Source organism: Canis lupus, chromosome 16 (assembly GCF_003254725.2).
Source record: "Canis lupus dingo isolate Sandy chromosome 16, ASM325472v2, whole genome shotgun sequence".
Taxonomy (NCBI): domain Eukaryota; kingdom Metazoa; phylum Chordata; class Mammalia; order Carnivora; family Canidae; genus Canis; species Canis lupus.
In genome coordinates this window covers 34241031-34261676 of record NC_064258.1, presented here as the reverse complement: position 1 = coordinate 34261676, position 20646 = coordinate 34241031, and the positions used below count along the sequence as shown (strand labels likewise).

At 36.0% G+C, this 20646-nt stretch overlaps 1 protein-coding gene across 5 annotated transcripts in view; it reads left to right on the top strand.

Moving 5' to 3' along the window:
* The window catches only part of WRN (WRN RecQ like helicase), a 140115-nt gene that overhangs the window by 29724 nt on the left and 89745 nt on the right, over window positions 1-20646 (top strand). For 3 of the 5 annotated variants that reach the window (XM_035699760.2, XM_025421731.3, XM_025421542.3), the window contains exons 2-8: window positions 2001-2108; window positions 2754-2866; window positions 7413-7558; window positions 8209-8357; window positions 9215-9364; window positions 10810-10882; window positions 17185-17299. In XM_035699760.2, coding sequence (XP_035555653.1) covers window positions 2013-2108; window positions 2754-2866; window positions 7413-7558; window positions 8209-8357; window positions 9215-9364; window positions 10810-10882; window positions 17185-17299 — 842 coding nt within the window. In that variant the 5' untranslated portion in view covers window positions 2001-2012. Of the gene's footprint in view, window positions 1-2000; window positions 2109-2753; window positions 2867-7412; window positions 7559-8208; window positions 8358-9214; window positions 9365-10809; window positions 10883-17184; window positions 17300-20646 lie in introns of those variants that run through there. The other 2 variants (XM_025421640.3, XM_025421809.3) reach the window with 2 other exon arrangements.

Genomic DNA, 20646 nt, shown 5'->3' with positions numbered 1-20646 from the left:
TTCCTTAAATAATTTTTTAAGATTAAGAACAGATCGATCATATAGGGCAGCCTGGGTGGCTCAGCTGTCTAGCGCCACCTTCAGCCCAGGGCCTGATCCCTGCATGGAGCTTGCTTCTCCCTCAGAGCCTCTCTCTCTCTCTCTCTCTCTCTCTCTCTCGAATAAATAACTAAAATATTTATTTATTTATTTATTTATAAATAAAATCTTAAAAAAACCCCACACCATATGTAAAAGTACACTTTGTGATCAGCTTTTAACTCTCCTGTTAAGAGTTTTAAATTTGTGACACATATAAATGTATTAACTACTAACATCTGTAGAATGTTTTATAGTGACTAAAACATATATTTTAGGTGTTTTATCTTATTACATATAATATAAATGGTAACACCCAAACTTGAGTTGTCCATTCTGATTAGTGAATCATAGATCTTACCCAACACCAAACTTTGCTAATGATTCAAAGAATACGAGCAAGCACCAAGTGCAGATGGCATATTCTTTTTTTGGAGGATCCCCAGACTGTCAGACACAGATTCCAAAAATGTCCTTTTCTTTTGCAATAGGACATGTTATGGTTTTGGATTAACAGGATAGTTTTGAGCAATGTGTGCAAAAAATTGCACAAAGGAAGTTGTTTTGGTTTTGGAACTTTTTTTAATTACACAGCTTACTCGACTACTCCTCATTTTTCAACCATAAATTAATAAATCCATAATTCAAGGCTCATTTGTGATGAGCAGTCAAGATAGTTGTTGAGCTATATCTTGCAAACAGCTTTTACTAGATAGGTAGTCTTTAATATTTTTCTGCTAGTAAATACCATTGATAGGTTTACAAGGCTACCATCTGGTTTGAGATTATTAGTGTATTACTGGGATCCGTGGTTGAGGTTTTTCATTTCTCCTCCCTAGTAGGGAGAGTGAATTACTAGCCTGTTCTTAACTCTTCAGTGCATTAGAGTGGTAGAGTTGGTTCTATATAGAAAATTTTGCTAGAGCAATCTTTTAAAAATTTCCTTTATAAATTATCAGTATTCTCAGTTTTGGGGGTTTCTGCTTGAGAAAATGAGCAATTAATATGGATACTTGCTGATACTATTTAGTTTCTTCAGGGTTATATTGCTACGTTTCAATAGGGATAACAGGCTACCCCTAAATCATAAATAGTTGCTGTGATTATTTCATATTAATATGTTTCCTCATAAGAATCTTCAGGTACATATTCAAAACTGCTGCTGGAGTTGGAAAGATTTTATTAAGAACTTCAAGCTATTTCAGTTTAGTGTGTTAAGTCACACCAGGGTATGGATCCATTTGCCATTAACAAAAAGAGTTTGTCATGGTCTCCTATTCATTGTGTTTTCTATAACCATTCCTTCCATGTGGTTTACATTGAGAAGAGCCCTCAAAGCTAGTAACAGATTTTTAAAAAATATTCTCTGTGAAGCACTTCTTAGGGAAACTTGTTCACTTACTAGGCCAAGAGCTTAATAAAAAAACCCCTTAATATAGAAAAGCTGTTCTCTGTCTAAAAATTCATTTTTCAAGTAGACTTGTGAACATGTCCAACAGTTTGCTGAGTTTACTTAGATCTTAGGACAGATGATAAGAAAATTAAAGATGTCAAAAATTTGTAAGAATTTACGCACCCAAGGATTATCATTGTAATGAGATAAAGATTATTCTTTAAAGGATCAAAGTCATAGAATAATAGGATTTTGAAACTGTTAGAGCCCTAGAACTCAATTAAATTGACTCACTTATTTTAAAAAGAAGAACTGTTACTAAATGTATAATTATTAGATCCAGCGTATTACACCTGCTTCCTTTTGGTTTGCAATTCCAGCTCTTAAAACCTATACATGGGTCAAATGCCATAACTTTAAATGTGCATGTTTGGTTCTTCAGTCATATCCACAGGCCTCTCTGAGTTTTTTTTCTAAGACTGCACTGTGTTTATTCACAGAGTAATTTTTTTTTTGATTTTGCAACTAGAGCCTATTAAAGATGAATGAAAAAAAATTGGAAAGAACTCCACAGCCGCGAAAACTTCCTGAATGGATGTCTATGCAGAATGAGACATGTACTGCAGTAGAAACAAAGGTATGTGGTTCACCAGTTATTCTTTCAGATGGGAAATGTAGTGTAAATTTGACTGTAAAATCAGCCTTCACTTGTAAACTTGAGGTCACCATGTAAGTTAGAGTTGCTATTGTGTGATTAAACCACAGTCTAGTCATTGAATAGGTAAATGAGATTAAATTTTAATGAGGTTTACAAAATGGGAATTCTTACTCTGTATTTTACCTTTTTATCTATTATATATGGTTGACGTTACTTGTTTGTTCTAATTTAGATAAGTTAGACAGTACTTACTTTGGTAAATTTTTGTGGGTAAGCAAGTGTAAGTTTTCATAGATTGAAGATCACCAGCCACTCTTCAGCATTTTAAGGCAACATTATTACATCTAGAATACTAATATAATTACAGAAAAAAATTAATAAGTGCTCTTATGAAAATAGGATTAGAAGTTTGCAAATAAGCTTTTTAGGAAAGTAATTTTATGGTGGGTGGCTTTATTTTTGATACATTGTCCTTATGACTTTATTAGCCTTTATTATCAACATTAGTTGATAAAAACTTAGAACTATAATTTGAATGTTTCACTGAACTTTATTTTCTCCATGAACCTCTCTTATTTAATGTGAATGTTATTTGTGCCTTTTTGAAATTTTATTTAATTCAAGGCATCGATTCAGAAGAGTGTTTTTGAAGACGACCTCTCTTTCTTAGAATTCACTGGATCTATTGTTTATAGTTATGAAGCTAGTGATTGTTCTTTTCTATCAGAAGATATTAGGTAAGAGATTTGAATTTCCTAGTTTCATTTGAATTTGTACCCTTAGAAGATAACTAATATGACAATATTTGTATATATACTGAATTTTACAGTTAAAGTGTGTTACATAGATAATTATTTCTGCATGTAGAATATCACTTGACAAAGTTCTAATTTTATGTTAAAAAACCTTAAAAATCACTGGATTAAATGTGTAATGTACCTATTCATTCATAAGTCTATTACTTTAGCTAATTTTTTGTTACTTTCAATATTTCAGATATATAGAACAGTAGTTCTATATATATCTAGTGTTCTATATATCTAAACACATTGTTTATTTCACCCATGAACCAATGAACACATTATTTATTTCATCAAAGTAAGACAAAAACAATGCAAGAATTATTCAACCTCCAAATGTCCCTTTATATTTCGTTAAAAATACCAACCTAGTAATATTGGATAATGGTTGTGATCAACTCTGTTGCATTTAGTTAGCAACAATTACAGCAAGTGATTTCTTTTTTTTTTTTAAAGATTTATTTATTTATTTATTTATGAGAGAGAGAGAGAGAGAGAGAGAGGCAGAGACACAGGAGGAGGGAGAAGCAGGCTCCATGCCAGGAGCCCCATGTGGGACTTGATCCCGGAACTCCAGGATCGCGCCCTGGCAGGCACTAAACCACTGAGCCACCCCGGGATCCCCCAACAAATGATTCCTAAGAAGAACATTAGAAATGACTGTTAGTATTTTTAAAAATTGGTTTGTTAAATAAGGACTATGCAATAATGCAATCCAAGGCTTTTGAAGCATTTTACAAGGAGAAGAAGTAGGGAATTCATTCAGATCTTCTTCAAAGTTGTTATATCTGTCTCTCTTTCTCTCTTTTTTAACTGTTGTACATTGCAATGGTTAAAAGATACAGCGGTAAGTTAATCTATTTATTAATGATCTCCCGGTGGCAGGTGAATTCTAGAAATAGTATTCAGGTGTCCTCACTCCTACCACAGTTAACTGGCCACTTTTGGGTCTCTTTGTATAGAACAAAATTTGTCTCACAGAGAAGGTAAAATCTGTCATTTGTTATTATGTATTAACTCCACCATCTCACCTTTGTCAGCGCTGTATCATGTCATATCTCAAGGCAATAAACACGAGTATAGTCCCAATCAATTCTGTGTGCATTAGGATAGGCAGACAGGCTTTTTTTCTTACCTGTACTGGCCAACTAAAAGATTTTTGCTATCACAGGTTTTCAACAATTTGATTTTGGTGTGCCTTTGTGTCATGTGGTTTGTCTTCATCCTGCTTGGGCAGGATGAGCTTTTTGGACCTGTGGGTTTCTAGTCTCATCAGATCCTAAAAATTTCTCTCTCTATATATGTAAGTATGTATATATATATATGTATACACACACATATATATGCATTTTAATTAATTAATTAATTAATTTTTTCCTCATTCTGATACTCTTTTCTCCTCTGGTAGCTTCTACACACACAGGTTGGATTGCTTAATACTGTGTTATTGGTCATAGGGTTCTTGTCTCTTTCAGTCTTTTATTGTTTTTCTTTGATTTTTTTTCTCTGTGTTTTGGTTTGAATTGTTTCTTTTGCTATGTCTGCAAGTTGACTTTATGTCCTTCTGTAGTGACTGTCATTCCCATCCTGTGAATTTTAAGTTTTTTTTTTTTTTTTTTGAATTTTAAGTTTTATTGTATTTTTCATCTCTAGAAGTTCTTTTTGTTTCCTTTTTAAAAATACCTTCCATTTTGGCTCTCATATTCATGTTTTCTTTTAAATATTTGAACATGTTCAGCATATTTATAATGGTTGTTTTAGTTATTTTTTTCAATGAAATGATTTTCATCCTGGTTAGAGTCACATTCTTTTTTTTTTCTTTTTTTTAAAGATTTTATTTATTTATTCAAGAGACACACAGAGAGAGAGAGGCAGAGACACAGGCAGAGGGAGAAGCAGTCTCCACACAGGGAGCTAGACGCGGCACTTGATCTGGGGTCTCCAGGATCACAACCTGGACTGCAGGCGGCACTAAACCGCTGAGCCACCGGGGCTGCCCTCCCTGATTGTTCTTGATTCAGCCTCTTTCTTGTCTATCTCCCTTCTCTCCAGAAACTACCTCTAGCTGCCTCATCCTCTCTGGCTCTGAACCCTGTCTTCCTAACTCCGTGCTCTGCTTTGACTTCTCCTCCCTGCTCTGTGGTCTGGAAAGTGTTCCAAATAGAAAGCTAGGGCAACAGTAGAGTATCCCCCAAGGTTTTTTTTCCCTCAGAGAGCATAGGCCTGTACTATGTATTGTTCAGTGTCTGAAAACTGTTACCTATTTTGTAAAACTTTCTGTTTGTTCATAGAGGAAATGTATATGTGATCACTGTTACTCACTCCATCTTGCCCAAAGCAGAAGTGGAGATTCTTTTGTGATACATGTGTTTAGTTTTTAAAAATTGTAAAATAGGCAAATATAAACAAAAACAGAAAATAATATAACAAAACCCTGGCTTTAGCAAATCTTGATATCCATTTTCTTCAAATATTTTTTTTTTTTTTCATTTTCTTCAAATCTTTATTAAGAAATGTCACGATAGGCAGCCCCAGTGGTGCAGTGGTTTAGTGCCGCCTGCAGCCCAGGATGTGATCCTGGGGACCTAGGATCGAGTCCCACATTGGGCTTCCTGCATGGAGCCTGCTTCTCCCTCTGCCTGTGTCTCTGCCTCTCTCTCGCTCTCTCTGTATGAATAAATAAATAAATCTTAAAAAAAAAAAAAAAAGAAATGTCACGATAAAATACCGTGGAAGTTAGGTATGTCCCTTCTCATCCTCTGCTGAGATAACTTCTGTCATGAGTTTAGTGCTTAACATTCCCTCACATGTTTTCTATTTATATATATACTTTTATATCCCCAAATATCATATGTTATTTTGCATATTTAAAAACTTTAATAAGTGCTATCAAACTATATGTGTATTCTGCCACTTGTTTTTCTCACTCAATATTTTATGTTTTTTGAAAATTTTTCTTTCTGGTATATGTAGTTTCATTTTAACTTTTTTTTTTTTTTTTTTGCCCCCGCCCCCGCCCCCGCCCCCTCCCCGCGGGCCGGCCGGGCGGGGAGGAGCTCATTTTAACTTTTATATAATATTTCATTGTTTCAATAATGCTGCAATTTTTCCATTCTTTTGTTGATGGAATTGTAGTTTATTTCTATTTTTGCCGGTAAGAACTGTATTGCAATGAACTTTTTTTTGAAGTAAATTATAATTTTTTCAAAGATTTATTTATTTACTTTAGAGAGAGAGCGAGAGTGCGTGTGTGTGAACAATGGGAAGGGCAGAGAGAGAGGGAGAGAGGGAATCCTTAAGTAGACTCCCTGCTGAGTGCAGGGCTGGATGCAAGGCCAATCGCAGGACCCTGAGATTATGACCTGAGCTGAAATTTAGAGTCAGATGCCCAACTGACTGAGCCATCCCAGTGCCCCTGCAACGAATATTCTTTTTTTTTTTTTTTAAAGATTTTATTTATTTATTTGACAGAGAGAGAGAGAGAGAGAGAGAGAGTGCATAAGCAGTGGAGTGACAGGCAGAGAGAGAGAGGAAGAAGCAGGCTCCCCAGTGAGCAGAGAGTCAGACACAGGGCTCAATCCCAGGACCCTGGGATCATGACCTGAATTGAAGGCAGATGCTTAACTGACTGAGCCACTCAAGCGCCCTTGAACATTCTTCAACATCTGTCTAGTTGTGCACATATGAGATTTTGATACATTTATGAGAAAAACTTGCAGGTCGTAGTGTTTATACATCTTCGGCTAAACACTGTCAAAGCCTTTTCTTTTCTTTTTTTTTTTTTTTAATTTTTTTTTATTTATTTATGATAGGCACACAGTGAGAGAGAGAGAGGCAGAGACACAGGCAGAGGGAGAAGCAGGCTCCATGCACCGGGAGCCCTATGTGGGATTCGATCCCGGGTCTCCAGGATCGTGCCCTGGGCCAAAGGCAGGCGCCAAACCGCTGCGCCACCCAGGGATCCCCCTGTCAAAGCCTTTTCTAAGAGGATTTTGCCAATTTATATTCACCAATGTTTGAGCAGTCCCACAGGTAGAGATCTTTCTCAGCACTTGATACCGTGAGGTTTACTTGTTACCATCTTGTAGATATGAAATTGTATTGATTAATTTGCATCTGATTTCAAGTGAGGTTTCATGTCTTTACATATTTATTTGGATTTATTGGCTATTTGGATTTTCTTTTGGGAATTGCCTGTTCATATTTTCCCTCTTCCTCCTCCTCTCCTCCCCTTCTTTTTTTTCTTCTTCCTCCTCCTCCTTCTCCCTGTTTTCCTCCTCCTCTAAGTCTTCCTCCTCCTCTTCTTTTTATTGGATTATCTGTTTTTTTTTTACTGACTTTTCAAGGAATTTTTAATATTTTCTGGCTGTTCACTATCTTAGATATCTTCTATATGTGGCTTGTCTTTTAATTTTCGAATGTAGAAGCTATATAGAAGTTAAAATTTTAATGTAATTAGTTTGCACTATTTTTCCCCCTGTAGCATGAATCTGTCTACTGGAGGTGTGGTGGGTTTTGACATGGAATGGCCACCAGTATACACTAAAAGGAAACCGAGCCGAGTTGCACTGATTCAGTTATGTGTGTCAGAGAACAAATGTTACTTGTTTCATATTTCTTCTATGTCAGGTTGGTATCTCTTTTGTTTCATTTTTATTTGGTTGATAGTTGTATTATGTCAACTTTATCCTATAAAATTAAGCTTTTGAATTAGCTAGTGCTTCTCTCATCACCTTACATTTATTGAAGTATTCGTGTTCGACCTGATTCATTCATATCCCTATTTTATTTAATTTTCACATCTTCATCAGGCATTGATATTATTTCTGGTTTAGACCGTAGAGAACTGAAGTTTAGAGGGGCTAAGTGATCAGGAATATACTCTTAATGTTAGCAGAGGAAGTATTCAAATCAGATGTTTTTCTTGTCATTTATCAGTCAGGACTTTGCTTTAGGTAAGAAAAGAAATACTAAAGGTGGTAGCACCTGGCTCAGTCGGTTAAGAACTGCTTTCAGCTCAGGTCATGATCCCAGGATCCTAGGATGGAGCCCCACATCCGGCTCTCTGCTTGGCAGGGAACCTGCTTCTCCTCCTCCCTCTGTGTTCTTTTTCTATCAAGTAAATATATAAAATCTTAAAAAAAAAAAAGATTCAAGGTGAATGTGTTTCTGAATTTGAACATAAATAAATAGATTTAAATATAAACATAGAATGTGTAAGAATTAGAAAATAAATAATACTTGATAGAGCCTATGGAAATAATAATAAAATGCTATAGTTTTTCCTCAGGGGTTAAAAATGTTGCTTGAAAATGAAGCAATTAAAAAAGCAGGTGTAGGAATCAAAGGAGATCAGCGGAAACTTCTATGTGACTTTGACATCGATTTGAAGAATTTTGTGGAGCTGACAGATGTTGCCAATGAAAAGGTAGATCTAAGGCGTTGAGCACTTGTGATGAGCCCTGGGTGTTGTGTGGAAGTGTTGAATCACCATGTTGGACACTTGAAACTAATACTACGCTGTATGTTAACTAGAATTAAAAAAAAAAAGGTAGATGTAATACATATATTATTTTCATAAACAAGATAAATTTATGTTTTGCAGAGTGTCCCATCTATCTGGATGTTATTTTTTTTTGAAAAAAATAATTTAAGCTGTATGTTAGTGTAACAATAAGGAAGTCCCAAATGAGTATCCATAATGAAAACCTTTAGGTCTAATCCATTGCCTTAGAGAAGTTTCTTTAAGCTGGCACCATTCCCCACCCCCACTTTTAGTACTGTTTCATGTATGTGTAAATTTCAATAGTGTATTTAAAGGTTTTCCATTTGAGCCATTTATACCAATAATTAAAAAAAATTTTTTTTAAGGGAAAGCATAATGTAGCTTGTGGTATGATGCTCTTAGTGGAGGTTTGGCCATCAATTCTGTCACCCTTATTTCACATATTTTGTTAATGTAGTCATTAAGTTAAATTCTCGTGTTTGGCCAAGTAGTCATTGGGCTGGGTAGAATGCCTACCACTATCCAGCTTTTTTTCCATGAATAGTACGTTTACAGTCCAAGAATTTTAATACCTACATTGGGGAAATTCCATACTTCAGTTCTGTAATGTGTACTGCAAATGAGGTTTTTAGTGATGGGAAATTTATTAAGGACTATCTCTGGTATATATTTTGATATAACATTTCTGACTTTACTTGTGGCCTGGTCATTTGGTGGTATTTAGGAGTATCTGAAAATAGAAATAATTTTTTCCAGTGTTGATTTTTCATTACTTCTAGCTGAAATGTACAGAGACTTGGAGCCTCAATGGTTTGGTTAAACACCTCTTTGGCAAACAGCTTCTGAAAGACAGATCTATCCGTTGTAGCAATTGGGGTGATTTTCCTCTCACTGAGGATCAGAAACTGTATGCAGCCACTGATGCGTATGTATGTACCAAAGATCTTTGTACTATGATGCATTTTTTAAACTTTGTAATAAATTACTTTAGGAAAATTTTGTTTTAACAGTTGTACAAACTCAACTAAAATATTTTAAATCAGGTTGGCATTAAAAATTCTTAAGACATTCAGTGAAACTGTTAATTCTCAATATTAATTAGCAAGCACCAATTGTTCAGTGCTAGTAGTTTTTATTATCATGAAGCCAAAATAATGTTCAACTTGTATGTAAAAAATGTAATCTCTCTGAAAACATGGAAGGCTAATAAACCTAGGCTGAGGAACCACAAATGGTATTGATGATGTATTTGATTTATAAGCAACTTCAGAATAAAAATAATTATAGATAGTTTCTATATTAAAACTGGCATTATTTCTTATATTTGTATTTAAAATGTGCTAAATATTTGGGAAAATTGCCTCCAAATTTAGTTTTCCACTGCTGTGAGTTGTATTTTTATATTTACATGTATATATTTATATACATACTAAAATTTGGGCTTATCTTTATCATATTATTGTTTTTGTTTTTTGCAGAAATGTATTTTATGTTCCAGTGGATTTCTTTTTCCCTAATTTATATTTTCATTTGTAGATGAATATCTTGTTGTTTCCCTTTTTGCATTTATTTTTAGGCATGGAAACTCTTATATTTAGTAAACAGAAAAAAATTCAGTTTTGTCAGAAAACGGTAATAATTTTCCTGTAGGTTCTATTAAAAAAATCATAAAACTGGGCAGCCCAGGTGGCTCAGTGGTTCAGCGCCACCTTAAGCCCAGGGCATTGATTCTGGAGACCCAGGATCGAGTCTCATGTCAGGCTCCCTGCATGGAGCCTGCTTCTCCCTCTGCCTGTGTCTTTGCCTCTCTCTCTCTCTCTCTCTTATTTATTTATGAATAAATAAATAAATCTATTTAAAAAAATAAAATGGTTACTATTTTAAAAAAATCGTAAAACTTGTTGAGAACTCATGCAAGTTCTGTAGCATTTTTATTCATGAAAAATCAGTGTGACTTGGTTGCTCCTATTAACAGTGCCTGAAAGGAGGGCTGTTCATATGCTGACATTCACAGCTGATTTAATGAGATATGGGGAAGTGGATGTGTGTTGCCAAAAGATTTCTCTTACTTGATGGTATTTTGTTGGAGTCTCACTTATAAGTTATTTGATTTGGATAACTCCTTATAATATTGAATATTAAAAAATAAAAATTTAAAACTTTTATTTTAAGGCACAAGCAGTTTACTTTATCCATTCTTGCAATTGGTATGGTCATTTAATGAAGACATAGATCTTTGCATAACATAAGGTGAACGCAGCTTTTTGGGTACTTTGGGAATCACTGTTTTGGATTTTTCTAAAGATAAGACATATAGCTTTATTTTGGTTATCTTTTAGCATACTCTTTTCCCTTTTCTATTTTTTTTTTATAGGCTGGTCTCATCATTTATCAGAAATTAGAGATTTTAGGTAATGCTGTGGAAAGGTTTGCTATAAATAAAAAAGGTATGTGGTGCTCTAAAAATAAAAGATAAAATTATTGAATTTGCTCTTTTGTGAGGTTTATTTTCAAAAAAGTCAGTATTCACACATGTGCAAACTGTTTAGTATTATAACTTCTTGAGTGTCTGAACCATGTTGACATTTGGTGTGAGGTCTCTCTGGCCAAAGATTGGGATTTAGTCATGTTACTTGTTGCAGAGGAGGACTTACTACTTCTGCTTTATCACATTGCTGTTCATTAGGCTTCTTCAGTAAGGGCTTTGTGGTTTTGATAATAACATCAGTGATACAACCAGTTGTCTCCCAGTCTGGAGATGATTATATTCTTGCTATAAATATTTAAAGTGTACAGGCTACTTTATAGTCTCCTGGTTTAAATTTCTGTTTTCTTTCCTAAGGTAAGATAACCGCTGTTTTTCTCCAAAAACTATAGTTATTTTGTTCAACTTCAGTGCTTTTCTTAGATGTCTCAATAGGTCAGTGATAGCAGACCTACATAATAGAGTGGAAACACATGAGCTTTCATGTCACATAAACCAAAGGGGAATCCCTGCCATGTGACTTGAGATTAACATGTTTCCCCATTCTTGGAATGTAGATAATTGCCCAATATCTATTGCATAGAAAGGTTGTAAGCACTAAGAGGGACAGAATATTATAGGTACCTGTATTGATCTGTATAGAGTTGTTATTCCTATTGTAGCTTCTTTTGGAGATTTTAAATAATTGTGTTTGTTAAGAGGTTAATTAAATTCGTGATTTTGCTAAGTAAGTTTAAAGATATGGCATGACCTCATATAAAATTATATTGTACTCTTTTTAATTGCCATTGAGAAGGGATTCATGTCCTTTGTGATAGACCCTCCTTCTTTACCCAATAAGGTAGAAGATTTACTTTCTTTCCCTGGAAAGCCACTTTTGAGGAGAGCTTGCTGACTCTCTGTAGTCAAAGGTACTGTGGCTAGAAATTACCTTGCTTAAATTGAGCAGATGATATGTTTTTGAAGTTGATCTGGAAAATAGTACAGAACTTATTTAAATCATAACAGAATTAAACTCAACAGAGGAGATTCTTGGTTTTCTGAATTTGGGGTTTGTAGAATTACTTATAGGTTATACTTGTAATTTTGCCTCTGATTAAAATGCTTCCAATGAATGTTTAAGATATTTCTCAATAAAGCACTGTATATTTTTAAGTCGCTACCAGTAGTCCTGGTATCTGTATTACCTGTTGTTGCAGTGCTACATTGTTTGGCCCTCACCTTTATTCTTTATTGTATTATATGTGTGAGTATATTTTGACATCTGATGTGAGGTATCTTGACTAGGATCCTAGTGAATTGTAACAAAGTTTACCACTGTTTTTTTTCTCCCTCCCCCCTGTTAAAGAGCCAGAGCTATCAGCCTCATTGTTGTTTAATTTCCCTGAAGTATTTATAAATGATATTTTCACATGACCACTTTTGGTTATAAGATTGTGTTTTTTTCTTCTTCATTAAAGAAAATGGATCATAACATCAGAAAATAAAAGGATATTTGTGCATTGTTTCTCCCTGTTAAAATATTAGCTTACTCCAGGATGGTAGCTAATAAACACTAAACAATATAACAGATAAAAATGAACTTACTCATTTATTAAAAATTATTGAACATTTTATGATATGGGGATATGGAAGTGAACAAAACACTCATGATCTACTCATTTATTAAAAATTATTGAGCATTTTATGATATGGGAATATGGAAGTGAAAAAAACACTCATGATCTGCTTCCTGAGAGGAAAGTCTGCAGTTTTGTAGCTGTTAGAGAGATGAACAAAAAAGGCGTAGGTATAGGGAGGGAGGTCTTATGATGTGGGAAAACAAGGCACTGTGGTTAGCACATAGGAGAGCAGTCTTACTTGGAAGTTTTTTTTTTTAAGATTTTATTTATTTATTCATGAGAGACAGAGAGAGAGAGAGGCAGAGACACAGGCAGAGGGAGAAGCAGGCCCCATGCAGGGAGCCCGATGTAGGACTCGATGCCGGGTCTCCAGGATCAGGCCCTGGGCCGAAGGTGGTGCTAAACCGCTGAGCCACCCAGGCTGCCCCATACTTGGAAATATTGCAGTATTTCCTAGAGAAAGTGATGTTTAAGGGAAGACCTGAAACAGGAACAGGAAGGAGTTAGGTGGCAGAAGAGTACAGGAAACCATAGATGCAAAGAGAAATCATAGTATTTATAAGCAACTGAAAGTAGTTCAGTGTAGTAAACTCTTGAATATGATGGAGTGAGGGATAGAGAAGCAGAATAAGGAAAGCAGATAGGCCACATTTACATTAGGAATTTACATTTTTCCCAAGAGGTATTGGGTTTAAACACAATAGTGACATGAATTACATGAAACAAAAAACGAAAGAAAAAAAGAGTAACTTGGGCTGTAGAGTAGAAAATGGATTGTAGGAAGTCAAGGGTCACAGTGGTAAACCTTGTTAGAAGGCCATGAGAGCAATCCAAGGGAGGGGCGGTGGTGACCCGATTTGGATGGTTGTACTGAGGATGGAGAGAAGGGGATAGATTTAAAATACATTTAACAGAGCAGTAGAGTCAGCAGAATTTGATGTGATGATAAGAGCCATGTGTGAAGGATCATTCCTGTGTTTGCCATGAACAACAAGGATGAAAACCATTGAAGAAAAGGAACAAGATTTAGAGCTGAGAAGTCACAGTTGATTTTAGACATGTTAAAGGAAGGAAGACTGTCAGCATACTGGAGGTGGCCCGGTGGCACTTAGATATCCAGGCTGTAGCTCAGAGGACAGTTTTAGTTAAAGAATTGTGAGTTAGGGATCTCTGGGTGGCGCAGCGGTTTGGCGCCTGCCTTTGGCCCAGGGCGCGATCCTGGAGACCCGGGATCAAATCCCACGTCAGGCTCCCGGTGAATGGAGCCTGCTTCTCCCTCTGCCTATGTCTCTGCCTCTCTCTCTCTCTCTCTCTCTCTCTGTGACTATCATAAATAAATAAAAATTAAAAAAAAAAAGAATTGTGAGTTAGAGATAAAGAACTGGGACTAAGAATTTGGAGGAACTCTTAGTTTTTAATGTTTGCATGCTGGAAGGGACAGTAAAGGAGTTGCCTGCCATTGGCATAGAAGGAGATTAGGAGATATGGTGTGCAGAAAGCCAAGTGAAGAGCATGTTTTATGTAGGCATTATCAACTGTCTTAAGTCCTTCTGAGAGTTTGAGAACCTGAGGATTTAGAATTAATCAGTTTTGGCAATGTGGCTATCATTTGTAACTTGCTACTCCAGCAGCTTTGGTGTACTGGGTGACAAAAGGAATTTTCTGGGGAGAGAGTAGTTATTTGGGGCACATGCTACTAAAACAGAACAGGGTCCACAGTCTTTGGTAACATGAAGGTGATTTAACCAGAGCAGAAGTAGAGTAGCGGAATGGTATGAGTGAAAATCATAGTAACATGAATAGAGGAGTTATTAGATGTCAGGAATGTGAGAAGGCATGTGTAAACAACTTTTTTAGAAGATTAGTTTGGAAAGGGGATATTCACTCATTCATATAACATACTTGATGGGTGTTTGTTATAAGTTAGAGTTTGAGTTGTGGGGGAAAGTGCACTGAACACCGGAGACCAAGCGCCTTCACTTCATTTCAGAGAAATGGGGGAACGAGCCATGTGACTATCTGAGGGAGGAATGTTTCAGGTATTGGGGAAAGAACTCAGTGTCTGAGGGTTATTGCTTGCCTTATTTGAGGAACAGTAAGGATAACTGAAGTGAAATGATTAAAGGTGAGTGGGAGGAAATGAGGCTAGAAAAGGAGATTATTTAGGGCCTTATAGGTGGTGACTATGGCTTCATATTTTATTAATTAAAATAAATGCAAAATGGAGTGATGAGAAGGCTGTAGAGGGTTTGGAACAGGAGAATGACATTAAATTTTAATTTAAAGGGTTTTTTTTTTTTGGCTGCTACAAAAGGGCAAATGTTGAAGGAAGTCTGGTAGGCTACTCTAGTAGTCCTAGCAAGAGATGATAATTGTTTGGATTAAGCTGGTAGCAGTAGAGATGGTAGATTGTGTATATGTTTTGAAGGTATATTTTGTGAAGAATTTGCTGATGAATTCTCTGTAAGGGATGAGATGTAGAGACCAAGAGGACAATCAAGATATTTTGGTTGGATCAGCTGAGTGAATGGAAGGATCAGTTACGGTGGAAAGGTTATGGGAATAATGGGTTTCAGTGAGAAAAATATAGATTTCAGTTTTGGATATGCTAAATTTTAGATGCTTATTGATATCTAAGAAGATATCACAGTTGGAAATGTGATTCTGGAGTTTAGGGGATAGGTTGAGGTTGGGAGATGTAACTTTAGGAATCATTGAGATACAGCTGGCAGTTAAAACAGTGAAACGAGATAAGGTGAAAGAGTGACTGGAATAAAGAACAGAGGAGGTCCAAGTATTGGTGTTGAGGGCACAGTGACATTTAGACATCAGGGAGGTGAGGAGAGTGCAGCAGAGGGCCTGAGAAGGGGTGGTAGTAGAAGACAGTGTGAGAGGTATTGTGACCAGAAGCAAGGGAAGAATGTGTTTTTTAAGAAAGAGGAAGTTATCAACTGTTTTAAATAGCTCAGAGTATCTGAGAAAGATGAGGAACTAGACCTGACAATTAGATTTGACAGTGTGGAGGCCACAGGCAACCAACCTTTCCCAAAGCAGCCATGCCTATACTCGTTGAGGCAAAGGCTTGGTTGGAGTCAGCTAAGGGGAAAATGAGAGTAGAAAATTTGAGACAATGCATGTGTAGAACTCTTTCATGGACTTTTGCTGTAAATGAGAGTGGTTCTGTGAACATAGACTAATTAGATTGGAGGTGGGAAGATGAGATAGTTTTCTTTTTCTATTTTCTTAATGTCATGAGGGGTGAGGTTGTTCCACGAGTAAAAGGAAGAGCAAGCAGATGTTAGAGGCTTAGAGAGAAAGAAAGAGGTATGAAGTAGTCATACTGATAGTAGGAAAGTGGAAAATATAAAATAATTAACAGTCACTCCGAAGAGTTCCTTGAGATCTGTGTCATGAATTTAAAGCAAGTTGAGTTATGTTGGCTGTGTTTTATCTTCAATTATAGTCAATTCTTTTGAATATAGGCATCAAGTCGGTAAAATAGCTGGGTTTAATTAGAGAAAGGGTTTTCCTAGATAAACAGTGCTTTGAAGGAAGGAAGGAACAAAAGAGATCAGAGTCCATACAAGGAAATGATTACTATAAAATGGGTAAGAAAGGAAAAAGAAAAAAAAAAAAGAACATGGCAAGGAGTACGAATGGGAAGGATCAGGTATATGGAAAAGGTGGTAGGATCAGTGGATTTGGTTCTGAAAATGTAAAAGAATAGTTGTATTGGGGAGGGCATCCTGGAAAGCAAGCCAGCAAGCTTCAGAGGATGGAATGCTTACAATTGAAGTTTGGAAGTAGTGACTTTATTGGCAATTATAAGGTCAAATGACTCCAGAAATGGGTGGCTGAGATCAGTTGAGGAAAAAATTGTTGGAAATGGAAGGATCAAAGCACGGAAAAGGCTACACTTTGAGGTGGAACTATCACGAGTAGTAGTGAAGGGGAAGACAGTGAACCAGGCATTAAAATCTTCAGTACACGAAAAGAATGTGATTTTTGAGGTCACAAGATGCAGCAATCAGGAATAGCAGATGGTACAATTCTATGTCACATGCTTCAGAGGAGCTGGACTTTTGGGGGACAAGAGAAAATGGTGACGAGCTATAAGAAACTCTAAGCAGGGGAAGGGTTCAAGGAAGGATGGCAGGGTGTGGTGTTGATGGAGAAGGATGTACCAGATCATTGGGAGTTGGGGAGATGATCGCCGATCGGAAAGGCTTGCATTTTAGTTTGATCATGACTGGTAACGAGGGAAGTGAGGCTTGGCTGTTGGTTGAGGTTATGTTTGCCAAACTACATTTCATAACTAAGAACCCACATGGTGTTCTACTGATTTCTGATTTTGAAATAGTATAGGTGGGTTCAGATTCTCAATTCTGCCTTCTTCTGCCTAGGTTGATTAACCACTGGTTGTAATATATATGAACGTAGATCATTTGGAATTGAAGTAGCAAAAATCTGAAAGGGAAGTAAAGTGACTGAAGTGATACGGAGATAGGTTAAGGAAGTCCTTTTGTTGAGATTCACTTAATTAAGGAAAGAAAATGAAAATGTGGGCTCTAATACTGTTTAAATAAGTGGCTAAATAAATAAATCTCTGTTTTTATTTTGAAAATTGATTCTTTTTGTCCAGAGGAGGAAATCCTACCTATTGATGTGAAGAAACAATTGACTTCAATCTCTGAGGAGATGATGGATCTGGCCAAGCATCTTCCTGACGCTTTGAAAAAATTAGAAGATCCACAGAGGTTAAATATTATCTGTTTTTGCCAATTCTGTTTTGTTCTTGCTGCATATTCCTATTTATAAAGAATTACTGTTCATTAAGGTAGACTCATAGAAAATTTTTAAAACATTTTTATTTAAATTCAATTTAGTTTACATATACTGTATTATTAGTTTCAGGGGTGGAATTTAGTGATTCATCAGTTGCATATAACAGTCCTCATTACATCAAGTGCCCTCCCTAATGCTCATCACCCAATTACCCCATCCCCCAAACCCCCTCCCTTCTAGCGACCCTCAGTTTGTTTCATATAGTTAAGAGTCTCTTATTAGTTTGTTTCATATAGTTAAGACTCTCTCTCTTTGTTTTCATTTTAAATTCTATTTTTCCTTCCCTTATCCTATATTCATCTGTTTTGTTTCTTAAATTCTCCATGTGAATGAAATCATAGGGTATTTGTCTTTCTCTGAATGACTTATTTCGCTTAGCACAAAACCCTCTAGTTGCATCTAAGTTGTTGCAAATGGCAAGATTTCATTCTTTTGGATGGCTGAGTAATATTCTGTTGTGTGTGTGTGTGTGTGTGTGTGTGTGTGTGTGTGTATATATATATATATATTTATACACCACATCTGCTTTATCCATTCATCTATTGATGGACATCTAGCTCTCTCCATATTTTGGCTACTGGGGACCTCACTGCTATAAACATTGAGCTGCATGTGCCCCTTCGAATCACCATGTTTGTATCCTTTGGATAAATATCTAGCAGTACAATTGCTGAGTTGTAGGGTAGTTCTATTTTTTATTTTTAGAGGAATCTTCATGCTGTTTCTCGGAGTGACTCTACCAGTTTGCATTCCTGCCAACCGTATTAAGAGGGTTCCCCTTTCTCCACATCCTAGCCAACATCTTTTGTTTCCTGAGTTGTTCATTTTAGCCATCCTGACAGGTGTGAAGTGATATCTCATAGTGGTTTTGCTTTGTATTTCCCTGATGATGAGTGATGTGAAGCATTTTTCCAAGAGTCTATTAGCCATTTATATGTCTTCTTTGGAGAAATGTCTGTTCATGTCTTCTGCTTATTTCTTGACTAGATCTTTTTTAAAATTTAAATTTTATAAGTTCTTTATATATTTGGATACTGGCCCTTTGTCTATTAAGTCAAATATCTTCTCCCATTCCATAGGTTGCCTTTTAGTTTTGGTCACTGTTTTTTTGCATGCAAAACCTATTTATCCTGATGAGGTTCCAGTAGTTCAATTTTGCTTTTGTTTCCCTTGCCTTTGGAGATGTGTCTACCAAGAAGTTGCTGCAGCTGAGGTCAAAGAGGTTGCTACCTGCTTTCTCTTCTAGGATTTTGATGGATTCCTATCTTACATTTAGGTCTTCCATCCATTTTGAGTTTATCTTTGTGTATGGTGTAAGAGAATGGTCCGGTTTCATTCTTCTGCATGTGACTGTCCAGTTTTCCCAATACCATTTGTTGAAGAGACTGCCTTTTTTCCATTGGATATTCTTTCCTACTTTGTCAAAGATGAGTTGACCATAGAGTTGAGGGTCCATTTTTGGGTTTTCTGTTCTGTTCTATTGATTTATATGTCTATTTTTGTACCATTACCATATTTGATGATTACAGCTTTGTATACAGTTTGCAGTCTAGAATTGTGATGCCTCCAGGTTTGATTTTCTTTTTCAACATTTGGGTGTTTAGGGTCTTTTCTGGTTCCATACAAATTTTAGGATTGTTTGTTTCAGCTCTGTGAAAAATGTTGATGGTATTTTGATAGGGATTGCATTGAATGTGTAGGTTGCTTTGGGTAGCATAGGCATTTTAATATTTTTTTCTTCTAATCTTCTAATTTTTCCATTTTTTTGTATCTTCCTCAGTTTCTATCATAAGCGTTCTATAGTTTTCAGAGTACATATCCTTTAGCTCTTTGGTTAGTTTTATTTCCAGGTATCTTACGGTTTTTGGTGCATTGTAATTGGGATCAATTCCTTGATTTCTCTTTCTTCTGCCTCATTGTTAGTGTATAGAAATGCAACTGACTTCTCTGCATTGATTTTATATCCTGCTGAATCCCTGTGTCAGTTCTAACAATTTTGGGGTGGAGTCTTTTGGGTTTTCTGCAGAGTATCCTGTCATCTGTAAAGAGTGAAAGTTTGACGACGTCTTTTTTAAAGATTTTATTTATTTATTTGAGAGAGAGCGAGCACGAGCAGGGTTGAGAGGCAGAGGGAGTGGGAGAAACTGACCCCTCACTGAACAGGGAATGTAGGGCTTGATCCCAGGACCCAGGGTTGATGACCTGAGCTGAAGATAGACGCTTAATGGACTGAGCCACCCAAGTGCCCCAGTTTGATGACTTCTTTGCCAATTTGGATGCCTTTTATTTCTTTTTGTTGTCTGATTGCTGGGCCTAGGACTTCTAGGACTATGTTGAACAATAGTGGTAAGAGTGGACATTTGCTTCTATGTATTTTTTTAATTCTTCTTTAATTTCCTGTTTGACTTATTCATTCTTTAGTAGGATGTTCTTTAATCTCTGTATATTTGTGGTCCTTATAAATTTCTTTTTGTGTTTAACTTCAAGTTTCATAGCTTTGTGGTCTGAAAATATGCATGTTATGATCTCAGTCTTTTTGTACTGGTTGAGACCTGATTTGTGACCCAGTATGTGATCTTTTCTGGAGAATGTACCATGTACACTTGAAAAGAATGTGTATTCTGCTGCTTTAGGATGAAATGCTCTGAATATATCTGTGAAGTCCATCTGGTCCAGTGTATCATTCAAAGCCATTGTTTCCTTGTTGTCCTTTTGCTTAGATGATCTGTCCATTGCTGTGAGTGGAATGTTAAGGGCTGCTACTATTATTATATTATTATCAATGAATTTCTTTAAGTTAGTTATTAATTGGTTTATATAATTGGCTGCTCCCAAGTTAGGGGCATAAATATTTACAATTATTAGATCTGCTTGTTGGATGGACCCCTTTATTATGATATAGTGTCCTTCATCTCTTATTACAGTCTTTGGTTTAAAATCTAGTTTGATATAAGAATGGCTACTCCAGCTTTCTTTCCATGTCCATTAGCATGATAAATGGTTTTCCACCTCCCCACTTTCAATCTAGAGGTGTCTTTGGGTCTAAAAGGAGTCTTATAAGAAGCATATTGATGGATCTTGGTTTTTTTTTTTTTTATCCATTCTGATATCCTATGTCTTTTGATAGTAGCATTTAGTCCATTTACATTCAGAGTAGTTATTGAAAGGTATGAATTTGGTGCCATTGTATTACTTGTAATGTCACTGTTCCCGTAGATTGTTTCTGTTCCTTTAGAGTCTTTGTTACTTTTGAGCTCTC